This window comes from Nuphar pumila, chromosome 9, assembly GCF_984573655.1.
Source record: "Nuphar pumila chromosome 9, dmNupPumi1.hap1.1, whole genome shotgun sequence".
In the NCBI taxonomy this organism is placed as follows: Eukaryota; Viridiplantae; Streptophyta; class Magnoliopsida; order Nymphaeales; family Nymphaeaceae; genus Nuphar; species Nuphar pumila.
This window is the reverse complement of record NC_143257.1, coordinates 20,282,184-20,295,853: the sequence shown is the minus strand read 5'-3', so window position 1 is coordinate 20,295,853 and position 13,670 is coordinate 20,282,184. Positions and strand designations below refer to the sequence as shown.

General features: G+C 35.5%; 1 protein-coding gene across 7 annotated transcripts in view; it reads left to right on the top strand.

Moving 5' to 3' along the window:
• LOC149828481 (aromatic aminotransferase ISS1-like) overlaps nt 1–7,250 on the top strand; it is a 64,128-nt gene extending 56,878 nt beyond the window's left edge. For all 7 annotated transcript variants that reach the window (XM_090017610.1, XM_090017608.1, XM_090017604.1 and 4 more), the window contains one exon: nt 6,461–7,250. In XM_090017610.1, the coding sequence (XP_089873736.1) occupies nt 6,461–6,916 (456 nt within the window). In that variant the 3' untranslated portion in view covers nt 6,917–7,250. The remainder of the gene's footprint in view (nt 1–6,460) is intronic.
• Nucleotides 7,251–13,670: the final 6,420 nt, after the last annotated feature.

Below are 13,670 nucleotides of genomic sequence, written 5' to 3'. Positions count from 1 at the left end.
TTCGGGGGTACGAAAAGGGGCTCACTACACGCCCGATCGCTTCCCTGCAAAAATAAAAAACACAAAGCACAACCGAACGAGTAGAACTAAAACAAACCTAAGCTTAAAAACAGTAAAAACAAGAATCAAATTACACTACAAGACGAAATAGCGAAACTAACTAACTAACTAATTTGTAACAACTAAAGCACTAAATTATGAAACTAACAAATTAACTATGAATTAATTGAGACCAAACTAGGCAGCTATTAAACAAACTATTCATAAAGAAATAAAAAGAAACATGAACTCACTTAATCTATCTTAGTACGAATGAAACTAAAATAGATTAATAATTCTAATTCCAGAAAATCGTGAATCTAACTTTAATTCATTCATCACTTCTAATTAAATCTACTACTTATGCAGCAAACTAAGTAACTTCTATATGACTACCTTGAAAACATGCTGATGCAAAGCTAATAAAAAAAATCTGAAGCACACTAGACTAGAATTGAAATAAACAAATACCCACAGCTGAATGCATTAGACACTAAACAAGGGACGTGTACATTAGAATTTAGCAAATCTACCTAATCAAACCACAATGCAATCACCATAGAACAATCTAAAATAAACTAACCGATTGTAAAACAAAGTCAAAACTAACTCTAAGAAACATACAGCAGTCTACCTAATGAAGGATATGAAGTAATATACTATACTATTCTGATCTAATCTACTAGCTGAGAATAATTAACGGTGAAACAAATTGAACTACTAATGATTCAAGAATAATTCGACTACACTAAGAATTAAAACTATTATAGCTAACTACCGTATAGCAAATCAAAACAAGCTAAATTGAATAAAATGTTGACTCAGTTTACCTAGCGGATTACACGTATGAACTATGACAGAATCTAAGCAAACTAACTAAATGCCAAAGAATAACAATAAAACATGTCCAGCCTAACTGACTGTGCACAAAGTTACATTAAATCTATCTAGAGAAGTCAAGTGGTTAACACAATAACTATTCTGATTGACGCAGGATATTCAGCTATGCCGACCTGAAGCAAAATATGATCGATGTACTCTTGGACTCAGGCCAGCAATGGCCGATCAAGTTGATCTGATTGCTGCGCACGTTGTGCTGCTGAGCCTTGTGTTATACAACCACTACTAACCCACAACCTGATCAGATCAGGCTGCTCGGCTGCCCAGGCAGCAGATCGGATCAAATCTGGTCAATCCGATCAAAATATTAGATTGCCCCAATCTGACACAAGCACGCAGCCTGTGCAATACAGCTCTTTTCTTTTTAGTATTATGATTAACCAAACTGACGGCAGACCACCTATGCTAAAAATTAATGAAACAGGGATTTCTATTATGCAGCAAAAGAAAAAGAATAAATAAGAACCTAGAAAGCTAATGCATGCAATACTGCGTAAGGAAAAGAGGGAGAAAGTGACGTACCTACTGGTCTGCTTCCAACAGATGGATTGAGAGAAAAGAGCGGTCGTCCACGATCTAGGCTCGTCACGCTACAACCTTTGATGAAAGAAGAAGAAACCGCCGGTGAGGAAAAAGGATAGAGGAGAGAAAGAAAAAGAGGAAAAGAGGAAGAAGATCGCCGGTGAGGAAAAAGAATAGAGGAGAGAAAGAAAAAGAGGAAAAGAGGAAGAAGAAGTAGAAGAGAGGGGAAGAAGAAACCGGCTGGTAGAGAGAGGGAAAAGAGAGAGAAAAGAGAAAGAACAAGAGGAGAGAGACAAAAAGAGGGGGCGTGATTCTTAAGGTGGAAAAAACAAGGCTGCTGGGAAAAAAATTAATATTTATACTCCTCTTAGGGCAAAACATGTTTTTTTATAAAAAGTTCGATAAAATTTTACAATTTCCAAAAAGGGTCTTCCTCAAAAACGTGTTTTTTAAAAGAGGTTTTTCTAAATTAATTAAAATTAGTTAGTTAAGTCCTAATCTAATTAGACTACAATTAAGAAAATTCTAAACTAGCTAAAAACACTAAAAATGCAGGACTAGATCAGAAAATGCGATATTTTCCCGAAAAATTCAATTTAAAACAAAACCTCGAAAACCACGATAAAGATGGGTTTTTAATGCGATTTTATCATGGATCATGCATCAATAGAGATGTGTAAAATGCGAATATGTATGCATGATCACCTATTATGTTGTATTTGTCGATGATTTCACTAGATATTGTTGGATTTACTTTCTTAAGTTTAAATCTGATGTATCTGCAACCTTCAAAACTTTTCATAACATGATTAAAAATCAATTTGAAAGCAAGATCAAAATCCTAAAAATTGACTCTGGGGGAAAATATTTGTCAAATGATTTTAAACAATTCTTAGAAAATGAAGGAATTTTGCATCAAAGATCGTGTCTTAGAACTCCACAACAAAACAGGATTTTAGAAAGAAAACATAGACATATTATGGAAACTACAAGCACACTATTTATTGCTAGGAATGTTCCTAAAAATCTTTGAGCTGAAGCTACCTTAACTTTAGTATATCTCATGAATAGGATGCATTAAAAAACTTTATCCAAATGAAATTTCTTTTGAAAAATTATTCAAATACCAACCTGACTATCAAAGACTGAGAATCTTTGGTTGCAAATGTTATTTCATAAATGATACAACAACAACAACAACAACAACAACAACAACAACAACAACAACAACAACAACAACGCCTTCATCCCAAACAATTGGGGTCGGCGATATGAACCAAAAGGAAAATCATTATGGGTCCTCCACAAGAATCCTTCTCCTCTAATCATTTCTATCCAATGTCATGTCCTCGGTGAGGTTCAAAGCATTCATATCCTTTCTTATCATCTCCATCCAAGTCTTCTTAGGCCTACCCCAACCTCTTTTAGCTAATATATTTTTTCATTTCTCCATCCTTCTAACCGGAGCATCATTAGGCCTTCGCCGAATATGCCCAAACCATCGTAAACGATTCTCACTCATCTTATTTTCAATGGATGCAATGCCTACCTTCTTACGTATTTTCTCGTTTCGAATCTTATCTTTTAGTGTATTTCCACACATCCATCGAAGCATACGCATCTCAGTTACACTCATTTTTTGAACATGATGTCTCTTGGTAGCCTAACATTCCGTACCATATAGTAAAGCGGGTCTAATTGTCATCCTATAAAACTTCCCCTTCAACTGCAATGACATTCTATGATCGCACAACACTCCAGTTGCACTTTTCCGTTTCATCCACCCAACCTTAATCCTATGATTTACATCTCCATCAATTTCTCCATTCTTTTGAATGATAGATCCCAAATATTTGAAACAGTCATCCACCGCTATTTCTTGCTCACCAAGCTTCCCCTTCAACCGCAATGACATTTATTTCATAAATGATAAATGAGATAAACTATCTTCTAAGGCTATTCCCTGTGCTTTCATTGGTTACTCTGAAACACAAAAAGGGTTTAAATGCTATGATATCAAAAGTGATAAACTCTTTGTCTCAAGGAATGTTAACTTTGTTGAAAATGAAAGTGGATTTGAAGGAAATATGTCTCAAGACATAAATTCTGACTATTCCTTCTTATTTAAACTACTGTCTAATGATGAAGATGCTTATGTAGAACCCTCTATTGAGAATAGAACAACAGTTGAACCAATAGTATTATACACTATAAGAAATAAAAATATATCCGGTGAAAGTATAAATCAAGATAATCATGAAGCCTTAGAAATTTCGTTTGAACAAATCATCATTCGTAGATCTGAATGAACCTCAAGGATTCCAAATAGATTTGTTTCTTATGACTCATTCTCTCCTAAATATAGAGCATATCTTATAGCTATTCATTCATATTTTAAACCCTACTGTTATAATGAAGCCAAAAATCTACTTGAATGGGTAAAAGCCATGCATATAGAATTTGATGCTCTTGAAGAAGCCGACACTTGGGAAATCCTAAGTCTACCCATCGGAAAGAAAACCATAGGTTGTAGATGAGTTTTCAAAGTTAAGACAAAAAGCGATGGATCCTTGGAAAGACATAAAGCCAGGTTAGTTGCCAAAGGTTATTCTCAAGAATATAGAGTAGATTACGAAGAAACCTTTGCTCCTGTTGCCAGGATGACAACTGTTCGAATTCCTGTAGCTATTGTAGCTATTACAACTATTAAAAATTTGAATATATTTCAAATGGATGTTAAAAATCTCTTTTTAAATGACAATTTCAATGAAGAAGTATACATGGATGTTCCACCTGGATTGATAGTTCCTACAAGTAAAGTGCTTAAATTAAAAAAGGCATTGTATGGACTCAAACAAGTGCATAAAGCTTGGTTTGACACATTCAACCATGTTATTACAAGATATGGTTTCAAACCATGTTACACTGACTCAAATTTATTTATTAAGAACTCTTCTGCAGGTATTATAATTTTACTTTTATATGTTGATTACAGGAAGTGACAAAGAAGAAACTAAAAAAGTAAAATAGTTTTTTAAAAACTCTTTTAAAATGACTGATCTTGGGTTTATAAGATACTTTCTTGGGATAAAAGTGTCATATTCTAACAGAGGATATATATTGTCACAAATAAAATTTGCTTTAGATATCATTGACAAGTCAGGATTATCAGATGACAAAGTCGTTGACACTCCAGAGATTGTTAGAATGAAGATGCGAGCGGATGATAAAGTTCCTTTGGACAACCCAACTCCCTTAAGACAACCTGTGGGATCTCTTATGTATCTAAGTATTACAAAACCTGACATCGCTCATTTTGTACTTATAGCTAGTCTATTTCAGCATGCTCCAACATCAGCTCATATGGGTGCAATCATGAGAAATATCAAATACATCAGAGGTACAATACATAAGGGAGTCTTCTTATCCTCTTCTTCCTCATTAGATCTTATTGCATACTGAGATGCTGATTGGGGAGGGGATCCAAATAACAAGCGCTCAACAACTGGTTTTTGTGTGTTTTTAGGTGAATCATTGATTTCATGGAAGTGCAAGAAACAACAAAAAATGTCACTATTATCTACGAAAGCAGAGTATAGAGCAACGATGACTACTACCATGAGAATTGTGTGGCTCAAACAACTAATTTCAGATATGGGAGTTCATCTTCAGAAACCTATAAGATTATGCTTTGACAACAAGAGTTCTATATATATTGCTCGAAATCATACGTTTCATGAAAGGACTAAGCATATAGAAATGGACTGCCACTTCGTTCGTGAAGAATACTTAAAGACTTGATCTTCCCTATGTGACATCAGAATATCAACTTGCTGATTTCTTCACCACGACACTGTGCTCACCAAGATTCAATTTTTTACTTGACAATCTTTCGGTGATTGCACCATAAGTTTGAGGGGGACTGTTAGAAAGTCGCATATATATATGTATATACTTGAATATATATATATATATATATATATATATATATATATATATATATATATATATATATATATATATATATAAAGTCTATACGTATTAAATACAATTTTGTAATATGTATGAATATATATATATATATATATATAAAGTCTATACGTATTAAATACAATTTTGTAATATGTATTTATATATTTCTTATTTTATTTGTCTTTTTTGTTTTTTAGCCAAAGTCAATAGTCAAAGTTTGACTAGTTGACCAGCCGTTGGGCTGTTCCCAACGGCTCTAATTAGAGCCGTTGGGAAGTAGCTCAACGGCTACAGCCTTCTCTCATGTCTATAAATAATGGACTATTTTCCCTTTGTAAAGCATCTTTCAAGTGAGTTTTTTCTCTCAATATTATTCGGTATTTCTCATGTGTTTTGTGCCTTAGTGCACTTTGTGATATTTGTGCCTCAGTGTACTTTGTAATATTTATGCCTTAGTGCATTTGATGAGTGAATGTTCTTGTCAAGTTTTTATAAACTTGATTATTTGTGAGATTATTTACAATAGCTCGGTGCAGGCATAGCATGATCATATTCTGATCAGTTACAGAGTCTAAACTTCTTTAGTAAAATGATACATCTGGTGTCTGAGATGCTTGGCTCATCATCTTGACTTGGTGATCGTGAGGGCATTTCATTGAGAGATCTGTATCTCTCCAGCTGATGGATATTCATATAAAATATAAGCCATTTCCTGTATTGGAAATTAAAATCTTGGCAGATTCCTGCACCTTCCATTCTTGTGAATATAATGTAGGAAATATATAATGGAAGCCCATGGTTCATGCCGGCCTTTAGCTAGAGGGCATATGCATCAGTAAGTCTATCAGAAAGCTTTCCTGCAATCCAATTTGCTCAATGTGATCAACTTAACGAGTCACTGTGGACTACCTAGTGCAGCATCATTTGACATTTTACATCCATAAGAACATCTTTTTATAAATGTTTCAAGCTTACAGTACTTTGATATGTTAGTTATCTCTCATGTGCGATTAATGCATATGTGCAGATAGCCTATCCTTCAAGTGCAGAAGGGCTCGGTGAGCAACTTCTCAAGGTCCAAGACAACATCCCCATTTGTGCCTCCATTATCAGCCAGCGCCTTGCTCTCTACTCATTAGAAGATGGCCGTGAGTGGATTTCAGCCAAGGTCCAAACCCTGGTCAAGCGTCGGGACCTGCTCCGGGATGCTTTATCACCACTAGGTGATGATGCTGTCAAAGGTGGAGAGGGTGCTATTTACTTGTGGGCAAAGCTTCCTAACCACTTGTCTGATGATTTCTCTGTCGTCCACTGGCTCGCTAAACGGCATGGCGTAGTCGTGATTCCTGGGAGTGCAAGCGGTGGTCCAGGATATATCAGAGTATCCTTTGGAGGGTTGAAAGAAGAAGATTGTATTGCTGCTGCTGGGAGGCTAAGGAAGGGGATAGAAGAGCTTGTGAGCCATGGAATGGTCACAGAGTGACAGGAAGTGAGGACAAGGGCCAACATTTTGCAGTGACCATTATCTCTTCCTGTTAAAAGGATCAGTTGGCCGATGAAAAGAAGAGTTTGGCCTTCTTGAATTGTGCCGTATGTGCTTCATATCTCCAACTGGTGGTGTCCGAAGTTTTCTTTTTTCAAGTTAGAGGAAGAAATCAATTATTTTGCACATCACAATTTTTTTTTTAACTATATGATGCCAAAAAATCCTTCATTGTTATCAGAATTTAAAATCAAAATTATGCAAACTGGCTGAGTTGAGAATTGATCAACTTGGCTGGGTTTTGATATACAATAGATTACTTAGTTGAAGTCAATCACTCTTGGTTATATCAATTCTGGCTAATATTGTTGCTTGCTGTTGACTCGTTTAGCTCAAGAGCTGCCTCTTGACCTTGCTTAGGTGAAGTGGTTTTTGGACATGGGAAACCAGGAAAGACAGTAACTTGCCAAGTCATTATAGTTTTCCCATTCTATGTTTGTATACAACAACTTAATTTACCTAAACTCATATCCAATGGTAAAGCTGTTTTCAATTTGACCCCTAATTGGTCCCACCCTATACTGCCAAACCCCAAGAAACTGAACCGGCACCACAGAGCTGCTTCATGGCTGTCCTGGGTTTGATCTTAGGAAGAATCAAACTAGTGAGATCTGGGACCTCTGGACACCCAGCACTCATTCTAACCAACTGGGCGACCCTGCGGGAGAGATCTCATTAAATTGTTGTTATTGATAGAAATGTTGCAGTTGATGCACTTGGTTATGTTTCATATGATATGAATCTAACCTTGTATAGAAAATTCAGGTAAGTTGGAATGCAGATGACTGGATGACGGGGAAAGTCTAGATAGACTTGGTTGGAAAATCTTGCTTCTCGGTCTTGACACTCATTGTATCCTAAATGGGTCTCGGATGTGAGCCTTTGAGGCCTTTCCAGTGGCTGGTCTAGCCTCAAACTTTTGAACGGTTTGTTAGAAAGAATCATTAGTTGGTTTAATATGCATTAATGAGCTAACAACCTACAGCAGATTAGAATGAAACTACTAATAAAAATGGGAAAGGTTTTCTTGATTAAGGTTTCACTGCAGATGGAGTAAATGCCACGTTAATTAGATTTAAGATGGAGCTAATCTGTGGTTCATTAGGAACCATTCTTTGCTTAATCAAGATGTAAGAATATCCAACAAGCTTCCAAAGGGTTAAGTAAATGGGTCTCGGATGTGAGCCTTTGAGTTCTTACAAGCGGCTGGTCTAGCCTCAAACTTTTGAACGGTTAGTTAGAAAGAATCCATAGTTGGTTTAATATGCATTAATGAGCTAACAACCTACAGCAGATTATAATGAAACTGCTAATAAAAACGGGAAAGGTTTTCTTGATTAAGGTTTCACTGCAGATGGAGTAAATGCCACGTTAATTAGATTTAAGATGGAGCTAAATCTGTGGTTCATTAGGAACCAGTCTTTGCTTAATCAAGATGTAAGAATACCCAACAAGCTTCCAAAAGGTTAACTAAAAGCCTGTCGGTTCGTGATTCAAGACAAAAATGAATCGATAGCCAGCATGAAATGGCTTGGTGGCCTTTTTATGCCTTCAAAACAACTAAAATACATCGTAACACAAAGCTTGTTTCTCCAAAAATAGAGATACTTGGATGACCCTTCTTTCTTCTGATGAGAGGAAAATTCACACTTGTAGCACTTAGATATTTGGCCAACCCGGTGTTGACTCTTTGATATATTTTTTGCTGAAAATATCCTTGATCCTACTGATAACGAATAGGAGCAAATAATTCGATCAAACTAGTTGCTGAACCATACCTTATAGCTCCAATAACAATGAATTCTGCAAGAAGCACAGCAGTGAAAAACACAGTTTCAATATTGCCCATACATAATACTTTGTATAGATGTTGGTGTGGGCAGATACTAAGATGGAATAGATCCACTAGTATATCTAAAATGCCAGCTGCAATATGATAATTTATTTACCTCGTAACAAAAGGATCAAAACCCTCTATGCTTACAAAGGATTTATAGATTGTGTTTTTTTGGTTAGCTCATAACGATTAGACACTTATATTCTAGGAGAAAAATTATTTTATTGCCCTTATAAAATGGCGCGATTTTGAAAATGCCAAACTGATTCCTAACTTTTTTAGAATATTTTTATCCTTCGCACAAGCGAACATGCTAATATTCACATAATAGATACGTATGTCATCCGAAGGTTGCAACATCTCAATAAAAAGGAGATTCACATGAACATTTCACAGATATGATGAAATTTGCATAAAGTATTTTTGAACATGACTAACTTGAATCACAATATACGATATTCACATCTGAAATGCACAAATCTTCTGATATTCGCAAGCCCAATGCGAACCTTATAGATTTTAAAAGTTTGAGCTTAGCAGTTTTGTTCCATACATATATGGCAGTCTTGACATTCACGCAGATGTTATGCGAACCTCCTTTAACTAAAAACTCGCTTAAAGTTAGGATGTATATTTGCAAATGTCTAACCGACCTTCACAAATGTCTGTTGTGAATGCCCTTACTTTCACATGTTTTCTGATTTGAGCTCAGTAGATTCGCGTTACCTATTTGTGAATATCATGACCTTCGCGTAAATACCATGCAAACCTCTTTTAACTAAAAACACATAAAGTCTGGATGTGCGTATGAAAATGTGTGTCTGACATTTGCAAATGTGTCCTTACCTTCACATGTTTTCTTATTGCAAGTTCACATCACACATTTGCAGACGTCATAACCTTTGCATAGATACCATGCAAATCTCCTTTAACTAAACACTCACATAAAGTTTGGACATACGCCCACAAATATATGTCATGAATTTCACAAATATGTGTTGCGAACCTCCTATTAATGCAATGTCAATCTATTTTAACGTGTAAATGTTCTTGCCTTCACATGCTTTCTGATTTATATATAAAGTCACTGACAAGTTTTTTTTTATGTTTCTCGTTAGAACCCTAACCCTTTTTACTTTAGAACCCTAACATTTTTTCTTCTATCTTTACTTCGATTCCTAGTCATTTCATCTTGCAACATTCTGGCTAGGTTGCAACAACTTTTTTGTCAACCTTTCTCAGCTTTTGATCTCCAAAAACTTAAGATGAAGAGTGAGTTCCATATGTTTTCTTGTTGGATTAAGGCTTCTTTAAAGATATATATTTGTTGGCCTTGTAGTATTTGCATTTGGTTATTGTTGATGATGACTTATGTTTGTTAGCTTAAGTTTTATTTAATATTTGGCATTGGATTGTACATTTATAGTTGTTTTTATTTTAGGGTAATGGGGTTAGGGTTGTATCTGCACAAGCATTCAATTGAGGTAATGCAATTAAGGTTGAACATATTGGTTTTCAGTGTGAGACAATAATTGTTGTTGGTGTAGGCAGTTGTATGAATTGAATGTATGAAAGCTATATAAATGGTAATGACGGTGGCCCCGACATAGGAGCCGATCCACGATCCAAAATCCAACTGGATCTCCATACATGCAGAAGCTTTAAGAAGACTGATTGTAGAGTCTGAATAAGACTTAGTATCGGGTTGATTCAATGTAGTAGACCTTTGTTTCAATAGAAATGATAAACACGAAAAATGTGCAGGACAGGCACACCTTTCCAAAAAATGCAAGAACTCAGAAATCGGATCTAGATTATCTGATCCACGAGCAGATTTCTGAACTGGTAGGACTGGTCTTTGACAGACTGATTCAAAAGCATTCAGTTGTCTTTGAGAAGGTTTTTGAACCTTCAGACAAAAAAATTTCACAAAACTCTAAACAGATGAATCGTAGATCACTCCGTGATCTTTCCAGAACATTGAAATTTGTAATTTTTGAGTAAATATTCTGAGATTTGTGATTAATTTACTCTGTTGTATTTTCTTTTCCAAGATAAACGAATTAGAAAACTGAGTTCCAAGTATGCAGAAAAGAAAGCAGGATTTCCACTCAACAAACAATCGATTCATCAGAAACTCAAAACATGAGAAAAATGAGTGATATCTATTCATAACATGTTTTAGATCATGAAACTAAGCATGTATGACAGAAATATCAAGCAAATAAGAAGAACTATCAGAAAATAAGACAGACAGGACAGAGCGAAATAACTTTCTACAGGCAAAGGTTGTCGACTATTTTAGGCTAACAATAACTGCGATTCAAGAAAACTCATAAACATGAAAATTGTATCCCTATGTATTAACTTTCTACCCAAATAAACTTTGCAAACTTTCATTCAGTAGTCAGGAAAATACGCTGCAATACGAAACAATTGTAGAGGTGTTTTGCACAGGACATGACTCAGAATGATTCTGTCTGTCCAAAATTTGCCAGCAATTTTGGAAGACTAAATAAGGTGATTCACATGAAACCATCAACAGCAAATATGTCAAACTAGGTTTTAGATTTCCAACAAGCTAAAGAACTCCCAATTTGGACCAGTATCTAGGCTGATACGGTCGAAACACTGACATCATGTCTGACAACCCGAGTGCAGACCAATGTGTTTCTTGCAGAAACGAGATTCAAGCAACACTCAAATATGCATCAATTGAAAATGAGATTTGGAATAATCAATAACTTATAACTGTATCACATTCACTTAGATGACAACCTCATAAACTTTATACATAATATTATAGAAAATGACAGAACACAAACAAACAACACCAAGGAAACTAAGTTTGCAAATGTTATCTTGTTGGCAGCAACAAGGTTGAAGAGCACTCCACGAAGATAACCAGGGCTCATGCTCAGCAGTCCACCATCAAACAAAAATCTCTCCTCCTCAAGTCATCGACCTTCTTCCCATGTCTCCTCACAATTTTGAATTTTCTTCAAAGGCAAAAGCTCCACAAAGGCCACTCTTCTTCATGTTTTTTTCTTTCTTCTTCACAATACTTTCAGAAAATTTCTTTAGACAGCAAAAAGAACCCTCCACTATTTTTTCTCCTGGAATTTAAGGGGCATAAAGAGAGCAAGTTCTCTCATTGGCTATGTGAGAGGCAACCTCCCTTGAGGCTAATGAGGGTAGCCTCCTTTCAGGCCAATGAGAGTTTAATTCAAACAAGTTCAAGCTCTCGTTGCACCTCAAGTTGGCCAAATGGCACCACACCCATTTGAATTAATTGGACCAGCTGAGCGACACCTCAATCACGCCCAATGAGGATGGGCTGATGTGGCTGGTCAAAATAAGCTTGAATATCATTGACCCAAGTCCATATTGGTCCAGCTCTAGGGTACCAATATGGATCCAGGTGGTGGTATTGAATCTTGTTACGAGATCTAATACTCAAATTGGATCTTTACACACATATTACTTTGGATCCAACATCAAAATTGTAAAAAACAAAAATAAAACTACCCGATTACTCTGTACACCCTCTAGTGCCACAAACAGATCCTACAGGGCACTAGAACTATCCAGATCCATAGAATTCAACACCTAAAAAAATAAGAAAAACAATATAAATAAAATACAAAAAAGTCTAAATGATCCCAGACATACAAAATGAAATCATACATAGAAATACAATTTCTGAGAAACAAACAAAATATCCTAGAAATTGGAACATGATATTCAAAGTGGATCTGGGTATGCGGAGATCCAATTGGACCCAGATAGTCCTGCACGATTGGATCTGCCACGAATCGCATCCTGAATTGGATCTGATGAGTTGGATATGGATCCAACTTGCCTTCAATGTGCAGATTTTTAGGATGCGCAATCGGGGCACTAGAACTATCCGGATCTGTAAAATCTGGCACCTATAATGCACGGATTTTCAGAATGCTCTGCATCATTCATTCCTAGGTCGAAAGGCTTCATCCTCGAAGCCTGGTTCTTCTCAAGGGCAACTCCATAATCCCTGCACCAATTTAAAATATAATCAACACAGAAATTGTCCAAGGCAATAAGAACTAAACTATGTAGGGCAAGAAATTTCATATAAGAATGACAATAATAATTTATGCAATGCAACTTAATATTCTTTACGACATAAAATTTAGAAAAATGCGATTGAAGTACAAAAGCATCTAAGACATTGAATTTAACAACCTTACCTTGCATCAACACTCTACAAATAGTAAAAAAATTTGGATCAACCACAGATAAAATTTGCCTATGAATAATGCTATTTAATATTTTAAATTTGATACTGAGATGTTGATAATCACACGATAGTTCACACACAATATAATGAAGCAACAATTTAGACTTACTATTAGAATTTATTAAAGATGCAAAATCCACCTTATCTATGAAATCCTGATGTTTCCAAAATAAATTTGGGGTTTTAATGTTAACAAGACCTAATATGGTAGACTCATTTTTCAGACTAGAATGAGTCTCTAAACTCTCAAACGATTCAACATGAGAATGTTCAATGTTTAAGCATTCATTGACATGCATTTCAATAGAATTTTTAATACTTTGAGAGGACTTTGCAAATTTGACATCTTTTCAGAAAATGGATTCATTAATGAGACTTGGAAGGTCTTTGTTGACAATAATGTCAGTTGCATCTTGAGGGAAAGCCGTTTCTTCTATGTGCTCATAAAATTTCTCGAAGACCGGATCATTAGGACTGACACTAGACTGGTCTCTTATAGGTTCAATTTTCTAAAATGAAGAAATGTGGGACATATCCTTATACATCTTCTCAAAAATTGGTTCATCAAGAATTTTACA